This window comes from Silene latifolia, chromosome 11 (assembly GCF_048544455.1).
Source record: "Silene latifolia isolate original U9 population chromosome 11, ASM4854445v1, whole genome shotgun sequence".
In the NCBI taxonomy this organism is placed as follows: domain Eukaryota; kingdom Viridiplantae; phylum Streptophyta; class Magnoliopsida; order Caryophyllales; family Caryophyllaceae; genus Silene; species Silene latifolia.
In genome coordinates this window covers 2,688,320-2,714,851 of record NC_133536.1, presented here as the reverse complement: position 1 = coordinate 2,714,851, position 26,532 = coordinate 2,688,320, and the positions used below count along the sequence as shown (strand labels likewise).

The following is a 26,532-nucleotide window of genomic DNA, read 5'->3' as shown; positions in this document are numbered from 1 at the left end:
AAGAGGAAAGTTTGTCGTGAGTAACATAACCCTTCTCCGTGTGCACATCTGCTGAACCACCGGCGCGGCCGGAGTGACGGGAGGTAATGAAGTCGGCGAAATAAGTTCACCGTTGGGGCCTCCCCTTGAAGAGACAAAGCCAGACAAACCCGATTATGGTCCTCATAGCCAACGGGTGCAATTGGGCAACGGCAACGTTCATGGCCTTAAGGATGGCCACAACATACCCATTCAGCGGAAACCGGAGCCCGTACTCCAAATGTCGCATATATACGCCCGGTGTGGCCGGTGGAGGGCAACAGACGGCTTGCCCTCCTCGGGGATAACAATCTTGTACCCCCTGCCGAAGAAGAAGTGGCCCTCGAAAAATTTTTCACCGGAAGAGCTGGCCAACTTATGGGTCCAAACTCGGTCAACGCGTGCCTTACAGGCGAGGCCGTGATCCATAACGTACCGCCTCGCGGTATTAGGACGAGCCTCCTCGATCATCACCAAAATCGTCCGCGTCATCATCGACATCGAATCATCCTCCCATTCCTCCGTAATCCGAGGATCGACTTCGGGAGAAGGAGACCTAGGGCCCGGCTTACTAGGCCCGGCGTCGGCGGAAAGACATGTTTACAATGAACTTACAAAATTAAAAATTGGAAAGTTTGTTTGTTTACCTTGAAGAAAACGCTCGCCGGAGTAACAACTCTGGAAATTAGAAGACAAAGAAACCCTTGGAAGTTTAGAGAGAAGGAAATTTTGGAGAATGAAATTGGTGGCCAATTTTTCGAGCAATTACCCTATTTATAGGAAAAGCCCATGAAGCGGACCAATCGTGAGAACACCCATGAAGCGTCAACCAATCAGCGTGCAGACACGTGTCGGACATGCAACCACGGGGTGTCAATCGTTGCAACAGTTGTGTCAATCAATGCAACAGTGACCAAACGTCTTCAAACACGCCTATTCAAATCTCTCCGCCTATTCACCTTCCTCAACAAATTCCCATGCGCCTATTCTCCGCCGGCCACATGATCAACCAAGCTAGACACCGCCGGTAGGGGGCAATCAAAAATAACCTAGCCTCAACCCCGGTCTCGGCCAGCGTCCCTTTCTTTTCCACATCGGATGCCCAATACACATCCATGTGGAGGGGGGATATGGTACGGCCTAAGAAAGACTAGGCAGAGCGGTAGAAGCCGTCGCAGAAGAAGCCGATGCAGGAAAATTTCCTACAAACTACTCGCGCAGAATATACGCTCAGACGTACATCGAAGCCCATACCACGGCATAGACTACGCCGGGGCAAATTGATGGGGCATATTCGCACCACCGACCAAGTCAACATATTGAGCAAGGTCAAAGATGTCCACAAAGAAGTCAACGACTTAGACAACCCTAGCCGATGCGGCCCATCGGCTCGCCAACCTGGTCCCGGATGACAACCCGCCACCGGGACACATATCCGCGTACTCATATCCAAGACCCCTCGGCGGCGGGTCACCAGAGCCCGCCGCCACCATAGGTCCCTCGGCGAGGGGTAGATCGATCTTTCCACCGCTAGCCACTTGGCCACTTGGCCACTACGTGACAAAAGGTGAAGTCTATAAATACTCCTCAACCTTCATTGAGGAAAGGATCCCATCCAATCCAGAAATACACAACTTGACCTAAATACACTATTCATCTGGTATAATCTTCCTTATCTCTCTACAATATATTCCTAGCCAATTAGCATACAACTTATACATCTAAGTTTACTGACTTGGGCGTCGGAGTGGGTACGCTTGGCTCAAAGCCAAGCCCTCAGTTTGTTCATTGTTGCAGGAGAGGCCGAGAGGAACGATTAAGACCAAGGGAGAATCCAACTCAAGACATCATTCAACAAGCCACGGGTGGTAACTATACTTGCTCTGGAATTACACCCGGAACAGCACGTCTTTTCGAGATTTTTAATTTGAAAAAAAAAACATTGTTTTCACATTTGTAGTAAGGAATTATGATCCATCAAAGTCTTTTCATGGAATAATCTTTAACAGATGAGAACCCCTGGACACAAGTTTTGCATGCGATAATTTTTTATTTTATATTTTTATTTTTATATTTTTTTTTTCTCAAAGTCCTTTTCTCTTTTAATTTTTTTTGTATAACTGAAATAATTGACCAATTTTATTTATAAATCATTATTTTTCAATAAAAATTCCCAATTTATTCACTCCCACGAGTCCCACATCCCAGCCCAATTCTTCTCTCTCTCGCCCCCATTCACCCCTCTCTTTTACGAATTTGATTTACCATCTCACTCCGCCTAAACGAGCTTCTAATCCGAGCCTTTGACCGCTACTCCTTTCTCGGTAAGTGAATTATAGATTTTTTGCAATTACTCTGTATGTTTCAATTCGCAAATATTTTTTTTTTTAATTTTCTTTTGTCATTAAAAAAGAATGGTTTTTTATCTCGAAAAATTTATTGTAATGATGCGTTCGACTCTGTTATCCCCACCTTATGAGTAGCTGAACCTGAATTTGAAGTTAACGGGGCGAAAAATCTCAGCAAAGACGAATTAGTATATCATCAGGCAAGAAAAAAACTTGAAAATTTTCGCTGTCAAATGCCGCCGATAAAGTTGAAAACTTTTTTTTGTAATACTCTCTCCGTCCCAATCATGTGTTTAACTTTGATTGAAATACCCATCGCAAAAAATAATACGGTAAACAAATGATTGAGACGGTGGAGTATCATATTATCATGCATTGTATATTGCTGATTATTGTGCCACAAGGCAAAATAGAGAAAAAAATGCGAGATTTTAATAAAAGCTTCAAAACAATTAGTCTCACTTTAGACGGGTATATCCATCTAAAGTGTAGACGGGTCAAATATAGTGGTGGAGCTAGGGGGCTAGCAGGGGCGGTCGCCCCCCATGAAAATTTTGAAGTTTTTAGTTAAATTCTCCGAAATATGACGAACAACAGGTGGGATGTCATCACTTTGTCTTATTATAGAAGTGGTGTGATATTTGACCCGTCTACAACTTTAAACGTATAGTGTCCGTCTAAAGTGAGAATTTGTGTCAAAAATTTTGCTGTCCAATGCTGCCGTTGGCTCCCTTTAGTTCCGCCAATGTGTCTCATCGGCGAATTAGTTAGATTGTGCCAATATTGTTACGGTTCAAGTGTTGTTGAACCCATTGTAGTTAGGAGACTAAGGCGTTGTTTGGATATAAAAATGGGAAGGAAAGGGAAGAGAGGCGAAAAGTGGGGGAATTGAAAACGGAGTTTCCCTCCAAATCGTTCTTTTGTTGGAGGGAATGTAATGGAAACTGTCTCCCTCCAAATCTCTCCGCTCTAGTTACCTCCCTATTCTTTTATCCAAACAAAGTGTAATAGAAAAGGCGATTGTATATTGCTGTTATTCTTTTGAGAAAATTTGTGCATGAAGCGCTAACCCACAATCCTCATACAAGCAATGCGACTCATTCCCTTGGGCAATAAGTAGCGCGACTATGAAAATGCTATTAAAAAAACATCATAAAACTTTTTAACATTGTTTTGCTAATAATATGCACAAAGCTTGTTTTTCATGCTTGAAATATTCTAATTTCAATTTCGCTGCTAACCCTGTGCAGCCGTGCAGGACATTGCGCCCATTTACTCTGAACTCTGAAGTAATTTAGATGGAACCTAGTTCGAAAGAACGTCATTTGCAAAAGGTGGTGACATTATGTTCTCCTTCGCTCTGATGAATATCTACTTGAAATGAAATCTATACTTATGTGTTTGTTTCCGTCTCCTTTGAATTTTTTATGTACGTATTCCCCTTCCCTGACGATTCATGTCAGCTGACCCCAAATCATTTTGGGATTAAGGCTCTGATGTTGTTGTTGTATTCCCTTTCCCTATTCTGATGCAGTGCCTCTGTCAAGCCAAACGAGTAAAGGAGGATGATCCGTTTAGCCGGCTACCAGATGAACTTATAGTATCTCATATTTTATCTCGATTCTCATTGGAAGAGGGGGCACGATATAACATCCTTTCTCGTAGATGGAAGAAGTTATGGGCCGACACCATTGGTTCTAAGTTAATTTTTGCACCTGAGCATTTGCGGTATACCAATATTAATGATAGTCTCGGTCAAACAAGATTTTGGTTAGGTTCTAGGAAGAGCGTAGATGATAGAATTGATAGGTTTAAGGCCTCTTTCGAATGTTGGATTAGCAATGTTGTACAAGCCTATGCCATGCCGAGAGTTGATGAGCTCACAGTTCAATTCCCTTTTGATTTCAGTAATCGCGAGTCAATTGATATGTGGGTAGATTGTGCGTTTAAAAAGGGTGTCAGTCGACTTGAACTAGCTCTGCACTATTGGGGAAAAAAAATACCCGATGAAATATACTGTTTTCCTGAAATAGATAAGTTCCGGGGTATGCTTGCAAATTGTGACGGTTTTTATAACTTGAGGGAAGTTGTTCTGAGCGGCGTGGATGTCTCCTCTCAAGTTATTGAGTTTATGTTAGCCCATTTTCCGCTTGAGCGGCTATGTATATCGGACACATATATAGACACGCTTAGCGTTTCTGGAGACGGGCTGAAAATTCTGAAATTGGACGAATGCGATTCTCTTAAGATCTCAGCATCAAATTTAATGTCGCTCACGTATGCAGGGTCAGAAAATAGTGTGTTTTTTGAACATGTTCCAAATCTATCAGATTTATCAGTCGGTGAGAAATTCTGCGCGACTTTTCTACCAACTGGTTTCTTAAACGGAGGATATACATATATCAGTCGGCTAAAGAGACTCGAGTTTGTAATGTCCCGGAAGGTAAAAACATTATCTGTCAACTACTGTATATACTCTTTTTAAGTAGCTTTGGTGTATCTGCTCTAAACATTTCCTGTTTTATATTTTAGGTTCTTCGCGAAAGCGTCAACTACCCGTTAGAACTCCCAGTAACTCCCAATCTTGAGGAGTTGAAAATTGAGATTTATGGAGTACAAGATGCTTGTTGTCTTTGGCCGCTTCTGCTGATAAAAGCTGCTCCGATCCTGTGTAAATTTTCTGTCAAGGTGAACTCTTTACTAAATTGATTACGCTTCTTTTCATTTTGAACTTCATTTCCATCACCCCGGCTCCTTGGCACTCCAGTGCGCCTTGCGCCTCTTTAAACTAAGTTTTGAAGTAGCATTCATACGCATTTTCATTTTGGGTCGATTTGAAAATGGCCTCTTTCCGTGACTTACTCGGAGTAAGGCTACGTACACCTGATCTCGTTTATCCTACAATTTTCTGGGGTCGTTTTTATCAACTTGTTGAAGGGGAGCCTTGGCGCACTGGTTAAGGTGTTGTTTTGTGACCGTGAGGTCACGGGTTCAAGTCCTTGGAGGGGCCTCTTGCCAGAATGGCAAGGGAAGGCTTGCCCCTATTACACCCTCGTGGTGGGACCCTCGCCTAACGGGGACGTCATCGTGCACCGGACTGCCTTTTTTTATTTTTATCAACTTGTTAACACAATATTATGTGTCCTTATGCCCAGCTGCACTACCATTTTTCGAAGGAAATTCCGAGTCAGGTCTGTAATTTAAATTTATGTTTTCGCTTTTTTTCTCCGGTTGGAGTTCATTTCGTGTTTTTGGTTGTGAGTGTTAGCAAATATATTCTTTGTATATATTTAGTCTATTATTATGTAAACATCTTCCATAATTAGTGCCTTACTTTAGGCCATTAGCTCCCTAAATCATGTTCCGTAATTTAGGCCATTAGCTCCTTAATTTAGGCCACTCATTTCCTTAACTTTAGGAATGTATATTAAACTAATCTATTGTATTTACTATATATATTCATAGTGAAGTGATCTCCCAGTTCAAGGGATTATCAATATTTGACATGGTATCAGGTTGTTGAAGAGAAATTCGTTTTCTTCATTTTTTTTTTTTTTTTTTCATTTTTCGATCCGCCTGTCCCTATTCTTGTGTTTCGACACTGCCATCCGAAACCATGGACAAAGATGGCAACCCTCTTGCTTCCCCTTCACAATCAAAATCAAACCTTCACCCCGTGTTCACCGTAATTTAACATTCAAAACAAAGTTCGCGTTCTCGACGGAACCAAAGTCACCTACGCCACTTGGGTTCGCCTATTCCGTCTTCACGCGGAGGGATACGACGTTCTCGATCACATCGACGAGACGCCGGCCCCTGCTAAAACGGATGCGTCATACGGTGCTTGGAAGAAGATCGACGCCCATGTTTTGCAATGGATCTACGGTACACTAAGCGATGAACTCTTGCCCCGTGTTCTTGAAGACGAGTCGACGGCCCGCGCAGCATGGCTCCGGGTTCAAAACATCTTCAACAACAATAAAGGGGCTCGCGCTGCCGCTCTTGAATCGGAATTTAATTCCCTTCGCCTCGAAAGTATGCCGTCTTTGGAGGCATATTGCACGCGCCTTCGAGAACTCGCTGGGATGCTTAAGGATGTTGATGCAGCAGTCACCGATCGTCGTCTCGTCATACAATTGGTTCGAGGTTTGCCTAGTGAGTACGATACTGTTGCTTCTTATATTAATCAAACCTCCCCTAATTTCGAAACTGCTCGTAGTATGTTAGAATTAGAACAACATCGCAAAGTCGGCCGCGATGACACCGCCACTGCTTTGGCAGTACCCACGGCTCAACCTACTGAAAATTGGGTCGACCCAAATCCTCCGCCTACTTCGGCCCCACCCCGTCAGTCCCAAAATAATAATAACAATGGCAATCGTAATTACCGTCGTAATAACAATAATAATAAGCATAATCATAACAACAGTAATGCCTCCGGTTCTCTCGCCCGAATAACTCCACCATACCCGTGGACCCCTCCATCTGGGTGGCCCGCCCAGTGGGCCCCACCACCGTGTCCATACCCCACTTACCCGGGTTGGACCGCTCCTTGGCCTACTGCACCACCACCACAATATCGACCCCAACAGCAGTCACGGTATCAACGCAACAATCAATATCGTGCTCCACAGGGTCAGGCCTATGTGCTTGAAAATGAGGCTCCTCAACCTACTGATTTGTCGCAAGTATTTCACGCTTTGTCGGTGGAGCATAATATGGATCCTTGGTACATGGATACGGGCGCGTCGTCTCACTTGACTTCCGACCCAGGTATGATATCTTCTCCTCTTACTTTGTGAGCAAAGTTCGTTCTATTTATGTCGTAACGGCCATAGCATTCCTAAGTTATGGGTTCGGGTCATACTAAACTACAAAATTCCCACCGTACCCTACATTTACGCCATGTCCTTCACACCCCTAGCATTATTAAAAACTTAATTTCCGTTCGTCAATTCACTAAAGATAATAATGTTAGCGTTGAATTTGATCCGTTTGGCTTTTCTGTGAAGGATATTCCGACTGGGAACCTGATTCTTCGGAGTGACAGTAAAGGCGAACTCTACCCCGTCAACTCAAACCCAACCACGCCTCAACCTACTGCCCTCCTAGCCCACGGCCAAAATGTGTGGCACTCTCGTCTCGGTCATCCCGGGGCATCTACTTTACAAGCTTTATCGAGTCGTATTAAATGTAATAAGAATACTATTTCTAGCCTTTGTGTGTCTTGTCAAGTTAGCAAAAGTAAGCGTCTTCCATTTTATGAATCTCAGTCTCAAACAATTGCTCCATTTGATATAGTACACAGTGATTTATGGACCTCACCAATTTTAAGCAAACAAGGCTACAAATACTATATGCTTCTCCTCGATAATTTCACCCAATTTGTTTGGATTTTTCCGCTTAAATTTAAATCACAAGTTTTTGAAAAATTCCTCCAATTTCATAACTTTGTTCAAACACAATTTCATACCAAAATAAAATGCTTCCAATGCGATTTAGGTCGTGAATTTGATAATAGCTCGTTCCATACTTTCGCAAAGAACAACGGCCTTGTCTTTCGTTTCTCATGCCCACAAACATCATCTCAAAACGGCAAGTCCGAGCGAATGATCCAACGACTAAATGACATCACCAATGTCCTCCTCCAACACGGGTCTATCCCTTCGCACTATTGGGTCGATGCCCTTCACACCGCTACCCATCTTCACAACATTCTACCCACTACCACACTTAACAACAACTCACCAACTTCCGCTCTCTATCTCAAACATCCCTCTTACGACCACCTCCGAGTCTTTGGGTGCGCCTGCTTTCCCAACATCTCCGCCAATCGTCCTCATAAACTTGCCCCTCGCTCCGTCCGTTGTGTCTTCCTCGGGTACCCGCCCAACCAACGTGGGTACCGGTGTCTTGATATAACCACTGGTAAAATACTTATATCTCGTCATGTCACTTTTGATGAAACGTCGTTCCCTTTCGCGGATGCCCTTCACAAGAAAGTCCCTTCCACCATTCCCCTGCCTACCCACGACCTTGACCCCACCTCCCCTGCCCTACAAGACACCCTCGCCTATCCACCAACCCCTGCCACACAACCACATTCATCACCGCACCCTGCCTCGCCCCACAACTCTTCTCCTCCACGATCCCCTACCCCGACCAGTCCTCTCTCATCCACTCCAACCTCACCCACAACCCCTGCCTCCCCCATAAACCCTACCTCCCCCATAACCCCTGCCTCGCCTTCCCCCCAAACACCATCGCCACCACAACCACCACCACCACCACCACCTCGCCCTGCCCCTATCCCCACCCACGTGATGTCCACTCGTGCTATGCATGGCATCTTTAAACCCAAAGCTTTAACCACTTCCACTCCACCCTTAACCGTTTCACCTCTACCAAAATCACCTTCCCTTGCCCTTAAGGACCCTAACTGGTCTAAAGCTATGCAGGACGAATTTTCCGCGTTAAAGGAGAATCATACTTGGGATCTTGTCCCTCGACCAACTGACGCATCTATTATTCGTTGTATGTGGTTATTTCGTCATAAATTTCAGGCTGATGGTTCCCTTGAGCGCTATAAAGCTCGGCTTGTCGTCAATGGCAAGACTCAACAAGTGGGAATTGATTGTGATGAAACATTTAGCCCGGTCGTCAAGCCAACTACTATACGGACAGTTCTTAGCATTGCCATTTCCAAGTCATGGCCAATTCATCAATTGGATGTGAAAAATGCTTTTTTACACGGCAACTTGGAGGAAATCGTCTATATGCATCAACCACCCGGGTTTGTTGATCCTACTATGCCCGGTCATGTTTGTAAGTTGCGTAAATCCCTATATGGTCTTAAACAAGCGCCCCGCGCTTGGTTTCATCGCTTTGCATCGTTTATTCTTACGCAAGGATTTGTTAGCGGTGTGTGTGACTCCTCTTTATTTATCTATAAACCGACATCGCCACGGCCTATTTGTTGCTCTACGTTGACGATATTGTTCTTACGGCCTCTAATCCTACACTACTCCGTGACCTTATTTCCCGTCTCTCACGGGAATTTGCCATGAAAGATCTCGGCCAACTCCATCATTTCTTGGGTATCCATGTGACTCGTACTTCCCACGGTTTATTTTTGTCACAAGCACAATATGCCAAGGATATTATTAATCGAGCTAACATGGCTGATTGTAAGTCGTGCAATACGCCTGTCGAACCTGGATCGAAGCTCGGTCGTCGACGGTCCTTCCGTGAGAACCCGGTCTTTATCGAAGCCTTGCCGGTGCCCTTCAATACTTGACTATCACTCGGCCCGACATTGCTTATGCAGTTCAACAGGTATGCCTCTTTATGCATGACCCTCGTGCCTCTCATTTTCACTTTTTGAAGCGCATCATTCGCTACCTCCAAGGCACGACTTCTCACGGCCTCACTATTCGCCCCAACCGATCTTTTAATCTCACGGCATATTCTGATGCCGATTGGGGTGGTTGTCCCGACTCCCGGCGCTCTACTTCAGGCTACTGTGTTTTTTTGGGAGATAATTTGGTCTCTTGGTCATCGAAACGTCAGCCTACGGTGTCCAAGTCCAGTGCTGAGGCCGAATACCGCGGTGTCGCTAACGCTGTTGCCGAAACTAGTTGGTTACGAAATTTACTACTTGAGCTACATGTTCCCATTGTACGGTCTACACTGGTTTTCTGTGACAATATTTCCGCGGTATATTTATCAAGCAACCCGGTGCAACATCAACGTACGAAACATGTCGAAATCGACATACATTTTGTCCGGGATAAGGTAAAAATAGGTGAAGTTCGGGTTCTTCATGTTCCGTCTGAGTATCAGTATGCCGACATCTTCACCAAAGGTCTTCCCCGCCACTTATTTGATCGTTTTAAATCCAGTTTGAGCGTACGGTCTCCTACCGCTCCAACTGCGGGGGTGTGTTAGCAAATATATTCTTTGTATATATTTAGTCTATTATTATGTAAACATCTTCCATAATTAGTGCCTTACTTTAGGCCATTAGCTCCCTAAATCATGTTCCGTAATTTAGGCCATTAGCTCCTTAATTTAGGCCACTCATTTCCTTAACTTTAGGAATGTATATTAAACTAATCTATTGTATTTACTATATATATTCATAGTGAAGTGATCTCCCAGTTCAAGGGATTATCAATATTTGACAGTGAGTGTATTTTAACATGCGTCTTTATGTCAGATATATAATGCCGCTGCCCAAAGAATGAGGGAAGCGGCAAAGACAGTGCGACATCATCAGTATCTAAAGACGATTGAGTTGGTTGATTACTTTGGAGAAGCAGAGGAATGGGAGCTTGTTCAACACTTGTTCGGAGTTTCGGAAGTGCTCGAGCAGGTTATTGTATCTCCCATTTACCTTGATCGTTTATGTATTTCGGTGATTAATGGTCGAGCTCAAGCCGTAGCTACGTTGTTACCACCAAATTCTAAAGCCAAACTCATTATTCTTTAAATTTCCTTCATTTGCTTGTTAATTTTATATACATTATTTTACAAATTAATTTATTATCAAAAGCAACTTGGAAAGTTTTGAACTGTAAGGTTTTTTAAAAGTTAATTGGGTTGTGAGGACGTTTTTTGTCTCGTTTTGAAAATCGTAAAAAAGTTGAAAAGAAATATCATAGTGAATCGGAAGGAGTGTATTTTATAGTTTAGCGAGATGGATGATTTTGGTTAGACCTTTAAAGCATAATGTAGAGTTATAGACCATCTTATTTCAGATTTTATGACAATTCGGCCTAAACAGCCTGTCCAGCCTGTCTTTACAGGTAAGGGGTACTGAGACACGCACAAGATCCGCAACATTCATCGTTTTTTACACACTCACTACCCCTATCTTTACAGGTAAGGGGTCGGATATTACGCATCATCAAACATTATGTTTGAGAGGCGATGATTAAATTGGCGAGTAGCAATCACTGGTTCGAGTGTGGTGACTGCTAACACCACAATTGCCAACAACGCCACCAATTTAACCACCTTGATCATATTCTTGGAATTTCTAGGATTTTTTCTTAAGTTTAATTTTGATTAATTGATGGTTTTTTTGTGTGTTGTATATGCCAAGTTTGAGACCCTTTATATAGCCATGGCAAATTGGCAACTCACTCATGCAAAAAAAAAAAAAAAAAAAAAAAAAAAAAAAAAAAATCATTTTAACTAAAGTGACTTAATGAGTGAGGTTGATTGCTTTCCAATAAGGCCCTCTCTATTTCAAGCACGTAGAATTAGTGTACGTTTTCATTATAACCCGTATACTCATGTACGTGAGTCCGCCACTGACCGACCGTAGTACGATAAAGTTTACGTGAGTTGTAAAGTTAGGGAGATCAGATAAATAATGGAGGAAAGATAAATAAAAAAAATGTATTGCGAGTGAAGGACTGAAGGGTGACTTATCCATGCTGTAACTCGTGAAATGCATGTGAGAGAACACTAGTGGCATAAATGTAATTAGAGTTGGGAATTGGGTCAGTCAGGTCGGGTTTGAGTTGGGTCATATGGGGTTCGGGTTATATCGGGTAAGCATATCCTTTCGAGTCGTTATCGGGTCGAGTCAAATGATGTGTCGGGTCGGATCAGGTTTCGGTCGGATCATTATCGGGTCCGGTAACTTAATCGCATTACTACAATTTTTTTACCATTAAATTTAGTTTTTAACCTATTATTTGGTTTAATTACGAATAGTTTATTACTAAGTCAAACATATTAATTGTCGGTTCAATATCGGGTCGGGTTCGGGTCACTGATAACCGGGTCGTGTCGGGTTATGGGTCATCATCGGGTCCGGCCGGGTCGGTTTTGGGTCGCAATATTTTCGGGTCTTGTCGGGCCGGGTTTGGGTTGAGTTACTCGGGTCGGGTCAGACTTGCCGGCTCTAAATGTAACTGGGCGAATGTACGCATCATCAAATGTATAATGAGTTGACCCGTCTCAAATTTGGCTTTTTCATTCGTAAAAGTCAGGAATTGTACCTCCGACCACTTATTTAAAAGATGAGATCCTTTACCACTCACAACAGCCAACTTTGATAGACCGTCTTGTTTGTGACGTTAACCTTTAATATCAAAAGTAATAAATAAATGTTATTTTTATAGAAAATAAAAGGATGGTCTCATGATGTAAAACCGCCTTATGCTAAAATTTATCTTTGTCAAATTCGACCCTTATTTTTACCGAGCTTAGAAAACAAGATTTTTAAGCTGATCATGGCTGTTTGGTTTCAAAAACTTTTTTTAGGTAGAAAAATGATTAAGATGAGCAAGGGAGTATAAAATTAAATATTTTTAGAAACAAACAAACAATTTTGTAACTTTTAAGTTTTATTCAATCACAACTACATAATAATACGGAGTAATACGTAAATCAAAAGAGAAGACCGTAAGATCGTATCAACGCACACATTATAAATCGAAAAAAATAACATAAGAAAGACATAAACATAAGGTTTTTGATTAACAACGGCAGCATTTATATGGCTAGATTTATTGATAATTATTCAACAATTAAAAGCCCAAAAATCGTTGGGCACGCACACCGGTTCCAACGGTAAAGGCACCGTTGATTCTTTGCATGTACAACCGCCGCAACATTGGCTGGTGCTTCGACAGAAATTATAAGACGCGGTGCAGGTAAGAGGCCGATTGTACGAATCATCAAGCATAATGTTGAAGAGGAGGGGATTAAATTGGCGAGTAGCATTCGCGGTTTCAGGTATGGTTGATAGCACCAGAATGGCCAACAACGCCACAATGCTCAACACATTCATTTTCTTGCTCATCATTTTGTTAGAGTGGTTGATGATGCTTGTTTGTTTGTGTATTTATGGTTTTTATGATGAAATGCAAAGCTTGAGAGAGATCCTTTTTATAGTGAAAGTGAGGTAAATGTTTACATTTTATCGTAAAATAATCACATTTTATCTGTTTTAATTTCAGCGGATCGGATTCAGCCGTTTGAAATGAAGAATTTGCCAACAATAACATTTATCTTTTGAATTTTTGTTTTAAATGAACACACTACGTCAGGAAATGTTTACATTTTATTTTTAATTTAAAACAAACGCACTATTTTATGTGAAATCGGGTTGTTAATTTGTTATCGGTTATATCATGCACAAAATGCAAGTGATATGAATCTTATGGTTGATGTAATTTTTATTTTTTGGATTTCGACTACGTAAAGGATTATTCTTTGGCTATTACTTCTATGTTAGAAACTTAGTAGTTTATACCCTGTGTAATAAATATATGGTATATATATAGTATTTTTTCTCTTTACAAATAAATTACTTATATAATAATAATGATATTTCATTAATTGTTCATATTAAATTGTAACCGACAATTAATCAAGAAAATTGAGTAATGTGCTGAAATGTATTTTAGACAAAATAAATTTTATACCATAAAGCTAATGATTTCAATTTTAAAATTCTCTCAATTTTCTTTTTGTCATGAAAGTAAAAATAGTGATGTACAATTTTATTTTATACGTACGTGTTAAGTCATTCTCAAATAATAGTATTAATAAAAGATTTAGCAATTTTTTTTTTGTATAAAATTTATTTACATTTTAATTAAGAGATTATAGTTTAAAGTTAAATGAAAATAATACAATTTGATAAAAAAAATTAATTTTAATGAAAAGATAATTTAATGAAATAAAAATATAATTTTTAGTTCTTAATGATTGAACATAATTGTAATTAGCTCCCTTTTATAAACATATGCTTTTTGAAGAACAAATTTATGAGAAAGCCTATTCTTTTAAGAATAATGAGATAAGGATTCGTATATAAATATATAAAAATAAATTTCTAATATAAGGATTATTATTAATTTATTATTGTGTGAGACGGTTTGACTTAAAACTTCAGGAGCATAGGGGCATGTACTTTGGAATTGAAATCTAGTCATTTATGCATCTTTTTTTCTTCACTGAGCTAGCAATTTAACTTAACAAGAGTCGAATGTAAATGGACTATGAGTTCTAGTTTAACTGCTAATAAATCATCGTCTTTAGCTTCGTTTTGCGTCGGATTTGAATGTGATGCACATATGGTATATCGAACAACGTAACATAGAAAGGCATAAACATAAGGTAGTTGATCAACAACACTCGCTTTGTGTGTTTGTGTTGTTTATGGCGAAAAAATCGTTGTGGACTTAATTTGAATGGTAACACCATAATCGCCAACAACGCCACCAAATTAACCACCTTCATATTCTTGGTATTTAATTTCTAGGATTTTTTTCTTAAGTTTAATAATTTGAATGATGGTTTTTTTTTTTGTGTGTGTGTGTTGTATATGCCAAGTTTGAGACCCTTTATATACCATGCATGGCAACTCACTCATGCAACATAAATGAATCACGTGCATCCATTGAGTTCTTCTTTTAATATTTTTTGTTGGGTTATGATAAATATAACCTAATGAGTTGTATTTAAGAAATTAAAAGAGGAAATAAATAATTAATATATGTATTAATTGTAATTATTTATGTATAATTTAATTTTTAATTTCTAAATTAATATCAAATATAAAAGGGTATTAAATGTTTAAATACAACCCAGTGGGTTGTATTTATCATTTCCCTTTTTTGTTTTGCTGCTAAAGAAAAAAATTTAAGTTTCACGATAACCATTAATGTGTCTTTTCTGCTCAATAATAAGTATTTGTGCTAATATTTTTCTTATATTTACCATTATGTTTAAAGTCCCGGTTATTTGATGTCTTTTTCCATATTGGAGTATCTCAGTCAGTTGTTGTCCTTTCTATTTTAAGAATGAATTTGATGAGCAATGTGAATATGTGATCATTTACACTCAATTTATTCCAATTTCCATATCCCCTACTACTAAGAGAATAAAATTCTTTTAGTATTTTCCCGCCAAGTGCTCCCTACTTTAATGGGCATGCTTTATGGATTGAAAACACCACAATCACATTCTATGTTGAGCCCACTATTTAAAAATAATCTGACTTTTCTAATTAATAATCCTCCAATTCACAATAAACCTCCTATTTCCTTTTTCGGTTATTCACAATAACCTCCATATTTCCTTTTTTGGTAAGTGTTTGTGTGATCCAAATTTAATTGTATGGTGGGGTGCTGTATTTGTGTGGTCCAAATTTAATTATATGGTGGGGTAGTGTATTTTCTTAATTTTTATACCAAAATAAAATGGGAGATTTATTGTGAATTGGAGAGAGTATGTTGTTTTGATTTATTTATAATACTTAATCAGTTAATCCGTTTTAAATTTAAATCGAATATTATTCTCGTCTTACATGAAAAATTATGATTTTTTGGTGACTTAGTGAGTGAGGCTGGTTCTTAATAATAAGGGTTTCGTGATGTCCGTCCTTTGATCAGCTTTATGAGGTCCTCTCTATTTCAACCACGTAAAATTAGTGCAAGTTTTCATTTTATGACCCCATGCATCATGCATGCTCATGTACGTGAGTCTGCCACTGACCGACTTTAGTACGATAAAGTTTGCGTGAGTTGTAAAGTAACGGAGATCAGATAAATAATAGAGGGGAGATAAAAAAAAAATGTACTAAAAGAATGAAGTGTGACTTGTGCATGCAGTGACTCGTGAAGTGTTAGAGAATTACTACCCACTAATCCACTATCTCCACCTATAAAGTGAGTTTGAACCACACAACTTTTAAATTAAAAAAAAAAATATGAAAGAAAACCTGAATAATTAAGAAATAAGGAAGATTACATTAAAGAGAAGGGAACAGTCGATAATTATTATCCTTCACAAAAAAGTTTCTGAGTATTATAAAATTTCTGAATTCATTTATTTAAACATTAAGCTAAAAAACATTAAATATAAACTCAGCTAAATTTGAGTTTTGACGACAAAAAATTAAAATGTAACTTCTAAACTTTAAAAAAAAAAAATGAGATGACGCCACCGGATGGTACTCAAATTGGCCGCCACCGAGGGTATTATTGTAAATTAAACACTCTCTCCTATTCTAAATAACTTTCCCTATTTCCTTTTTCGTCTATTCACAATACTCTCCTTATTTTCTTATTTGGCAAACTTTTATACTTATTTTAATCACTCCACCCTACAATAATACCCCACAATACTCATACTTTATCTTATTTTAATCACGTTACCTCATAACAATACTTATTTTAATTACCTTACCCCACAACAATACTTATTTTAATTACAAAATACCCTCCCTCTCTTCAATCTCCTACCCCACTACAATACTTCTTCATATAATACTCCTCTCTCTTAATTCCCGTGCCCTCCATAAAAGAAGAGGGTTATTAAAAATAGGAGTGCAGCTTAAGCCAGCGTTTGTATACATACTAGAGTTCCTTGACGGCATGATTGCTACATATTCAATAGACGGATCATATTGTATTTCTCTTTTGTTGGCTTATAAATGAAAAACGGAACCCGGATGATGAAAAATAATTACGATAAATTAATTTAGAGTAAGTTAGGTTACTTAGGTTACTAACAATTTAATTTATGTAGAGTTTTGTTAATTTAGATATTGAATAAGAAAATTACATATCTACTCTTAAATTTTTGGCGCAAAAACGAAAATTTTTATTTTATTTTCTTATTTTTATTTTTCTTTTACTATAATGACGCCGAGATTTAGTGCCACCGGATGCCGCCCTATCGCTATCCAACTTTAAAAAACTCGGAAAAAAATATAAATATAATCATGGAGGAGAGATGTAATGAAAGTGAAGTGTGTGCCTTGTGAGGTAGGAGATTACCAATATATTAAAATATTATGGCCCATTGCGTTACACGCACGTTAGGAAATGTTTTAACATTTTATTGTAAAATGATTATGTATTTTATCCGTTTTAATTTTAGCAAATTCAACCTTTAAAAATGAAGAATTGCCAATTTTATTTTATTTTTTTCAAATGAGGGCATTAATGCATTATGTAGCGGATAAGAATGAAACCCATAATCTCTTACCACTTGAGCTAACTCTTTCATAATACATATACATAGTACAAATTCATTTTATGTTAATCGGGTTGTTAATTTGTTATCGGTTATATCATGCACAAAATGCAAGTGATATGTAGCTTGATTGTAGGGTTAAACATAAGGTAGTTGATCAACAGCACTCGCTTTGTGTGTTTGTGTAGTTTATGGCGAAAAAATCGTTGGGCATGCCGCATGCATGCACACTTAATTTGAATGGTAAAGGTAATGTTTATGGTTTGCATGAACAACCAACCGGTGCAATTATCGACGTTATTCCCGCATGCATGGATTATGACGGGTTGCAGGTAAGAGGTCGAATGTACGCATGCATCATCTAGGATAATGTTACAGAGGGAAATAAATTGGCGAGTAGCAATATTGCAGGGTCAAGGATAATTGCTAGTAATTAAGGTATTTATACAGATATTATTCGGTTCTTACCATCGTGACGAACAAATAAATTAATATATCGGTTTATCATGCACAAAATGCAATTGATATGATAGGGTGATCCTATGAAACAAACAATACTCCATCCTATTCACTGTTTTCTTCCCTATTTCCTAAAATGGATTATTCAGGTTTTCTTCACCTTTCTTATTTTGGAAACTTTTACTCTTATTTTATTCATCCCTATCTTCTACTCCCTCCCAGTCACTATATTGTTCCCATTTGATATGGGCACAATACTTAAGGAAAAGTATTAAAATATGAGTAAAAGAGTTGTGTGGGATTGGTGATAGGAGAGAGGGATGACTTATTAGTAGTTAAATAAAGAATTGTGGGCCAAAACATAAAGGAAAGTAATAAAATATGAGTAAAAGAGTTGTGTGGGGTTTGGTAATAGGAGAGAGGAATGAATAAAATAAAAGTAAAAATTACCAAAAAAGGAAATGGGAACATTAGTTGAATAATCCGTTTCGAGAAAGTGGTAACATTATAGTGACTGAGAGGGAGTATTACAAAACCCCACCAAGTCACCAACTTTTTTACTCATATTTTATTACTTTTTTTTTAATGTTTTGACCCCAGTATTTCTTATTTAACTCTTAATTATTCATCTCCTCTCCTATCACCAACCACACCCAACTCTTTTACTCTTATTTTATTCATCGCCTTAATACTCGTGCCCACAAACAAAGGGAAGAAAACCTTGAATAGGAGCGAGTAATATATTGTAATTAACATTAAGTTTTTATTCAATTATAACCATAAGGAGGACAACATCAAGACTTAATTAATTAAAGTTACAAGACAAGCAAGCACAATAATATTAATGCATAATACATAAATTAATTAAAAGACGAGACGGAATGATCTTATCAAACAGCATCAATACTATATATTAAATCCAGAAACCAAGGGACTTCAATGTAATTAAAGAAAGTTATACAAATTAATTATACTATATAGTTTTAAATCACTAGCACCGTGTGATGGACCCGATTAAGGGATCTCAATGCAAATATTATATAGTTTGGGTTAAAATTAAATTATATAGAAGCTTGGTAATTTTTCTAAACATTTGTAAGAGACTAAAACATGTTCAATTTCCTTAAAATAAAATAATTAATTAAGATGGTCAATTTCCTAAAAATAAAATAATTAATAAGATGATCAATTTCAAGGAGACTAAAAAAAAGAATATGTTTGTTAATTTTCCTAAATATTTATAAAAGACTAGAAGATGGTCAATTTCCTTAAAATAAAATAATTAATTAGTATAAACATGCACATTTATTGTATTAATTATAATCATCATAAAATTATATATTAAATTTAAAATCTATCCAATTTTATTAAACTTTATAGTTTATTAGATGTATAGAGATGTTAATTATTTAACATACAAAAATATAATATAAGTAGGTTATAAATAATTCAAGTTAGATTTCATAATATATAATACTAGTATTGGTGCCCGGCTTCGCCCGGGCTACCTCTACTTACCATTAATTTTTTTTCATTAAATAAAATTACTTAAAGTTGTATAACTCATAAATTTATCATTAATATATTTTTCTATGACATGTCCTAAAATAACGATGAAATAAATTTTGAGACAAATTCACTACTTCCGTTATTAATATTTTACTCTTATTAATGAAACAATAGTAATAATATTTCACTACTTGCCCGTAATCATTGTTACTTTCACTATTCCCGCCGTAATTATTATTCTTTCTCACTCTTTGCCGCATTAATATTGATAATTTCACTACTCCCGCCGTAATTATTGTTACTTTCTCCATTGCCACATTAATATTGATTATTTCACTACTCTCGTTGTTGTTTTTACCACTTTCACTAATCTCACTGATAATATTGTTACTTTTACTATTCAAATGAGTGATTACTATCATATAACTATATCTAATGTTACTACAATTCTTTTCTTTACTGACGAAATTACTTTTACTACTTAGGCATGCAATTTTAAGAGGATTATATATTTATATAAATATATTACATATATGCATTAAATCAAATCGAAAAAATTATGCAATATTATATATTTTGGAATCTAAGTTGAATTATTTATAACCTACTTATATTATATTTTTGTATTGTATGTTCAATAATTAACATCTCTATACATCTAATAAACTATAAAGTTTAATAAAAATTGCATAGATTTTAAATTTAATATATAATTTTATGGCGATAATAATTAATACCATAAGTGTGCATGTTTATACTAATTTATTATTTTATTTTAAGGAAATTGACCATCTTCTAGTATTCTATAAATATTTAGGAAAATTACCAAACATTTTCTTTCTTTTAGTCTCCTTGGAATTGACCATCTTAATTAATTATTTTATTTCAAGAAAATTGATTGTCATAATTAATTATTTTATTTTAAGGAAATTGACCATGTTTTAGTCTCTTACAAATGTTTAGGAAAATTATCAGGCTTCTATATAGTTTAATTTTAACCCAAACTATATAATATTTGCATTGAGATCCCTTAATCGGGTCCATCACACGGTGCTAGTGATTTAAAACTATATAATATAATTAATTTGTATAACTTTCTTTAATTACATTGAAGTCCCTTGGTTTCTGGAATTAATATATAGTATTGATTGCATAATTTTTTCGATTTGATTTAACGCATATATGTAATATATTTATATAAATATATAACCCTCTTAAAATTGCATGCCTAAGTAGTAAAAGTAATTTCGTCAGTAAAGAAAAGAATTGTAGTAACAATAGATATAGTTATATGATAGTAATCACTCATTTGAATAGTAAAAGTAACAATATTATCAGCGAGATTAGTGAAAATGGTAGAAACAACAACGAGAATAGTGAAATAATCAATATTAATAAGGCAATAGTCAAAGTAACAATAATTATGGCGGGAGTAATGAAATTATCAATATTAATGCGGCAGTAGTAACAGTAACAATAATTACGGCGGGAGTAGTGAAAGTAACAATGATTACGGGAAAGTAGTGAAATACTATTACTATTATTTCATTAATAAGAGTAAAATATTAATAGCGGGAGTAGTGAATTTGTCTAAAAATTTATTTCATTGTAATTTTAGGATATGTCATAGAAAAATATATTATTGATAAATTTATGGGTTATGCAACTTTAAGTAATTTTATTTAATGAAAAAAAAATATAATGGTAAGTAGAGGTAGCCCGAGCGAAGCCGAGCACCAATACTAGTAACATAAGATAATTAAAAACGTTTTATTCAAGCCAAAGTAAAAAGAAAACAACGACAAGACCCAAGTAAAAAAGGACACAAGTTAAGTAGAACACAAAGTGCATGAAAAACACAAATTCTTGTTTAAGACGGGGATGTCGGTCTTAAACCATAAGACACACAGGCACGCCACAAATGAACTCATTCAACAACTGAAGCTGAAGATACCGGGCCTACAATACAAGATCATGCACATACGACTATACGAGACGGAATGATCTTATCAAACAGCCTGACATAGTATATGTCTTTCTTCCCCATAATTCTATCTTCATTCTTCCTCCACCTCCAAAACCAAAAAAACCCAGATTTGGGTAAAAAAACGATTAAAAAAAACGATTCTTCAATCATCAATCAAATACAGAATTAAAAAAAACGATTTAGTTAGTCTCATACAAGGAGTTAGCTACGCGAGTTGATTTTTAAGAGGATGATTGAATCAATAAGAGAAAGGTCTAGGGGTTGAAATCACAACTAGAATGAATTTTTCGATTCCAACATTAGTTTTAAGCGGTTTTTAGAACGGAACATCAATAGTATTTTTGCTTTTAACATTATATAAACAACGTATGTGTGTTGAACGACACGGTAATAAAATAGTTGATAAAAACACACAATAATAATGATAAGTAGTACGTACTCCGTATAAGAGTTTTATTCAAGCCAACATAAAAAGAAAACAACGAACAAGACACAAGTAAAAAAGGACACAAGTCAAAGTAGAAAACAAAGTGCATGCATAAAAGAAAAGCACAAATTCTCTTGTTTAAGACGGTGATATCCGTCTTAAACTTAAAACCATAAGACACACAGGCAGACCACTGATGAACTCATTCAGCATTCAGCAACTAAAGCTGAAGAAACCGCTGGTCTCACAAATCCAAACAGGTACTCCCGAATCTCCGTATTGGCAAGTACAAGATCCGCAACATTCATTGTCGTTTTTACATTCTCTACCCATATCTATACAGGTAAGGGGTCGAATATACGCATCATCAATCATTATGTTTGAGAGGGGATTAAATTGGCGAGTAGCAATCACTGGTTCCAGTGTGGTGACTGCTAACACCACAATCGCCAACAACGCCACCAAATTAACCACCTTCATACTCTTGGTATTTCTTTTTCTTAAGTTTAATAATTTGAATGAGGTTTTTTTTTGTGTTGTATATGCCAAGTTTGAGACCCTTTATATAGCCATGCCAACTCACTCATGCAACATAAATGAATCACGTGCATCGTTAGGGGTTCTCCTTTTAATATTTTTTGTTTTGTTGCTAATGAAAAATTCGTAGGTTTCACCTACCCAATAATAAATCAAAAATTCTTGTTTCACCTACGTGGAAAATATTATTTATGAAACTTTCCTAAATTAATTTTTAATGATGTGGATGTTTTAGAATCGCTCGAAAAAACTCTCTTTTATATATAGAATATAGATATAGATTTAAATATAACTATTAGATATAATGAGTAGCAATTGTCCGTCTGTCCGTATTCGGTATTCGGAATCTGGTTGGATGTCGAACTAAGTGCAAAAAAGATGGTGTAATTCTGAATATGTTATTTATCCCACATTGAAAAACAATGCAGATTTGATGAATATATACTACGTATAAATAGTAGAATTGTCCTACATCAGAAAAATAATCCAAGTTTGGTGAATATATTACTTATATAAATAGTAGAATTGTCCCACATCGAAAAATTAGTACAAAATGAGGTGATTATATATGATTATAAATAAGAGTTAACACCCTTATAACGTTTTTTTTTTTTTTTTTGCATTATAAATAAGTTAATTATCCCGTTGCAACGGACAAGCATTCAAACTAGTATACATGTAAAATAGACAATTTTGTAACGTTTCATATAACAAGACAATCCATTTTGTATACAAATCAGTTTTCTACTAACTATAATAAATGAATGTATTTTTTTTTTATAGAAAATAAAGGACCGTCTCATAATGTAAACCTTATCAATATTTGGTAGAGTTTCATGGATGAGCATGGAATAATGTAATGAGAAAGTAATAAGGATTATGATTTTACAACGAACTGTATCAATATTTGGTAGAGTTTCATTATCAAACTCTACAACAACATGGCCGGATGAGCAATTATTAAAGTAAGGATGATTTTACATATAACGAACCGTCGTCGTTTTCATTTTATAACCAACTCTACGCATACGTCTTGGTAATTAATTTCAATGGGGTTGGGGATATACTTCTTGCTTCAACCACATGAATTGCTGGGCCTTAAAATTGTGTTAAGATTATCTCCACTACTACATAGAGCTAGACCTGGCAAAACGGGTTAACGGGTCTGGGTCGGGTCGGGCCAATTCGGGTCGGGTCAGTTCCGGTTTCTCATTGATTTTGGGTTAATTCGGGTCGGGATGGGTCATTTCGGATTTCGGGTCTGATACGAGTTGATGGTCGGGTCTGTTTCGGGTCAAGCGGTTCGGGTTGTTTCGTGTCGGGTTTTTTCAGGTCAATGAATAATAGATAAATAGTCATTTTAAGTCTTCTCGGTTCAATTAGAGTTATATTTTGTCGGGTCATTTTCGGGTTTGGTGGTTTTGGATCGGGTCATTTTCGGGCCGGGTCAGTTACGAGTCAAGAAGCTCGGGTTATGTTCGGGTCGGGTCGAGTCAATTTGGGTTTCCGGGTCACATTCGGGTGATGTAGTTCGGGTCACTTTGGGTCTCGGGTCAGTCTTTTCGGGTCGGGTCAATCGGGTCGGGTTGCTTTTGCCAGATCTACATAGAGCTGATCATGGATTATACCGTCTGATTGGTATGGTCTATTTGACCCTTACTTTTACCGGGCTTAGAAAACGATTTTTTTAGCTGTCCATGTTTTGGTTTCAAAACCCCTATTTTTAACGAACTCTCAATTCCTGTGACCACGTTCGAGAAAAGGTCGACCAGTGTCTCATTATATGACGTGAAATAGTAAATGCATTAATCATATCGTAAAATGCATTGAGAATACAAGGATATAAAGTTATCCTATAATATCATAAGCTAAAAATTATATGGAGTATAATTGAATCATCGACATCATATAAATGGATCATACTTATAGAATTGAATTGAACAATTTTTTGTTTTTCTTCAAATGAGGGCATTAGGTCGCAGATAAGAATGGAACCCGTAATATGTCGATATAAGACTATTTATCTCAGCTAATAATTCGTAAATTTAGGGTACCGAAATCCCATTTGAGCCAAAACTCATTGGCGATGGAGCATGTAATATGTTGCTTTTTTCTATATATTCAGGTTTTAATTTATTCGTAATACTTGATTAGTTAATCCGTACTTTTAAGTTCAAAACGGATATTATACCCGCCTTACATGAAAAATTGTGATTTTTTGGTGACTTAGTGAGTGAGGCTGGTTGCTTTATAAGAAGGGGACCGTGACGTTCCTCCCTTAATCAGCTTTATGAGGTCCTCTCTATTTCAACCACTTAAAACCAGTGCAAGTTTTCAGTTTATGACCCCATGCTCATGTACGTGAGTCTGGCACTGACCGATTTAGTACGATAAAGTTTGCGTGAGTTGTAAAGTGACGGAGATCAGATAAATAATACGGAGTAGAGGGGAGCAGTCTGATAATTATTGTCCATAAAAATACATTGAATAGGGTCAGCCGGGCCGGTTTATGACAGGCTCAGGTCGTATCGGGTTGAATCAAGTCAGGTTTGGGTGGTTATCGGGTCGAGTCATTTCTAATGATGTACCGGGTCGGATCGGGTCATTATCGAGTCCGGTTATTTTATCAAATTACTTCAATTTTTTACTATTAAATTTAATATTTAACTATTATTTTGTTTATTACTTCAGTATTAAGTCAAAACTCAAAAGTATTAATGTAAACACAAAATCACTTTTATTTTCATCAATATGAAGCTTAATAATTGTCACGTCATCAACTTAATCGGGTTATTATCGTGTCGGGTCAATATTGGGTCGGGGTTTGGGTCACTGGTGATTGGGTCATGTCAGGTTACAAGTCGCTATCAGATCGAGTCAGGTCGGTTTGGGATTGCAATATTCTCGAGTTCTGCCGGATCGAATTTCCTCGGGTTCGATCGAGTCACCCGAGTCGGGTGAGGCTGGCTAGCTTTAACTACAACGTATAATTCCTAATCTCCTCTCCATTACACATGCATGCACGCATTTGATTTGATAAAGAGAAATAATAGTGGTAATAGTGTACCAGCCATGTGCATTATTTGATAAAGAGAAAAAGTGATAAGTGGAATAGTGATAAGTGTACCAGCCATGTGCATTTGATAAAGAGGAATAATGATAACTGATAAGTGTCCCAACCATGCATGTCACATGGATGCATTTAATAAAGCGATATAATCCGTCTTATATTAAAACAGGCTAAGTATGAAGGGATTGTGTATATAAGAAAATCTATTCCTCGGTACTTTTGTTCTAAGTATTCTGCTTTTGTCTGCTCTTATACATATTACTTGACCCGTCTAAAATTTAAGACGAATACACCATCTCAAATAATAATTTGTGAAATATTTTATAAGAGTACTTTAATATGTATCCGAGTACAATTGCTATGGAGTACTCGTGAAATACAAACCTAGAATAGAGTTTTGACCTAAAAGCAATTGTAACAACGTCACTATACTCACCACTTTCATTTTTATTGCTCATTTTCTTAGAATGGTCATGGAGGAGAGATGTAATGAAAGTGAAGTGTGTGCCTTGTGAGGTAGGAGATTACCGATATGTTGAAATATTATGGCTCATTGCGTTCCATGTACATTAGGAAATGTTAACATTTTATCCTAAAATAATCACGTATTTTATTCGTTTTAATTTCTGCAGATTCAACCTTTAAAAATGAAAATTGCCAATTTTATTTTATTTTTTTCAAATGAGAACATTATGTAGCGGATAAAAATAAAACCCAATCTCTTACCACTTGAGCTAACTTTTAAATAAGATATACACATAGTACGAATTCATTTTACGTGAATCGGGTTGTTAATTTGTTATCGGTTATATCATGCACAAAATGCATGGAAGGCAGTATTGAAAGCTGGCTTAATACAATAATAATGCGAAAAATAAAAAGACAAAACCCTAATATCTTATCGACGCACGCGTGATAAATCGAGCACCATAACATAGGTAGACATAAACAACATCGGCATTTTTTTGGGTAGATTAATTGATAATTAAATAATTAATAGCGACGAGCAAGATCGTTAGGCTCGCACACTCTTTCGAATGGTAAAGGCATCCATGATCCTTTGCATGTACAACCGTTGCAACACTCGCTTTGTGTGTTTCTGTAGTTTATGGCGAAAAAATCGTTGGGCATGCATGCATGCATGCACAGTGCACACTTAATTTGAATGGTA

General features: G+C 36.9%; 2 protein-coding genes across 4 annotated transcripts; both read left to right on the top strand.

Moving 5' to 3' along the window:
* Positions 1 to 2,196: 2,196 nt before the first annotated feature.
* On the top strand, positions 2,197 to 13,188 carry LOC141610625 (uncharacterized). 3 transcript variants are annotated; one of them, XM_074428805.1, is made up of 6 exons: positions 2,197 to 2,342; positions 3,625 to 3,700; positions 3,901 to 4,809; positions 4,899 to 5,054; positions 5,522 to 5,557; positions 10,585 to 13,188. In XM_074428805.1, exons 2-6 carry the CDS (start codon positions 3,665 to 3,667, stop codon positions 10,855 to 10,857), a joined length of 1,410 nt encoding a protein of 469 aa, XP_074284906.1. In that variant the 5' UTR covers positions 2,197 to 2,342; positions 3,625 to 3,664; the 3' UTR covers positions 10,858 to 13,188. The 3 variants fall into 3 exon arrangements, with proteins under 3 accessions (XP_074284906.1, XP_074284904.1, XP_074284905.1); XM_074428803.1 differs by having other exon boundaries at positions 3,617 to 3,700; XM_074428804.1 differs by lacking the exon at positions 2,197 to 2,342 and having other exon boundaries at positions 3,311 to 3,700.
* On the top strand, positions 5,575 to 7,633 carry LOC141610626 (uncharacterized). Its single transcript, XM_074428806.1, has 2 exons — positions 5,575 to 7,139; positions 7,379 to 7,633. Exons 1-2 carry the CDS (start codon positions 6,404 to 6,406, stop codon positions 7,411 to 7,413), a joined length of 771 nt encoding a protein of 256 aa, XP_074284907.1. The 5' UTR covers positions 5,575 to 6,403; the 3' UTR covers positions 7,414 to 7,633.
* Positions 13,189 to 26,532: the final 13,344 nt, after the last annotated feature.

Coding starts and splice junctions, on each gene's coding strand:
- LOC141610625 (XM_074428805.1), top strand. CDS start 3,665: ATGGAACCTAGTTCGAAAGAACGTCATTTGCAAAAG. Junction 3,701..3,900: donor AAGAACGTCATTTGCAAAAG/GTGGTGACATTA, acceptor ATTCTGATGCAG/TGCCTCTGTCAAGCCAAACG. Junction 4,810..4,898: donor AGTTTGTAATGTCCCGGAAG/GTAAAAACATTA, acceptor TTTATATTTTAG/GTTCTTCGCGAAAGCGTCAA.
- LOC141610626 (XM_074428806.1), top strand. CDS start 6,404: ATGCCGTCTTTGGAGGCATATTGCACGCGCCTTCGAGAACTCGCTGGG. Junction 7,140..7,378: donor TCACTTGACTTCCGACCCAG/GTATGATATCTT, acceptor TTTTCTGTGAAG/GATATTCCGACTGGGAACCT.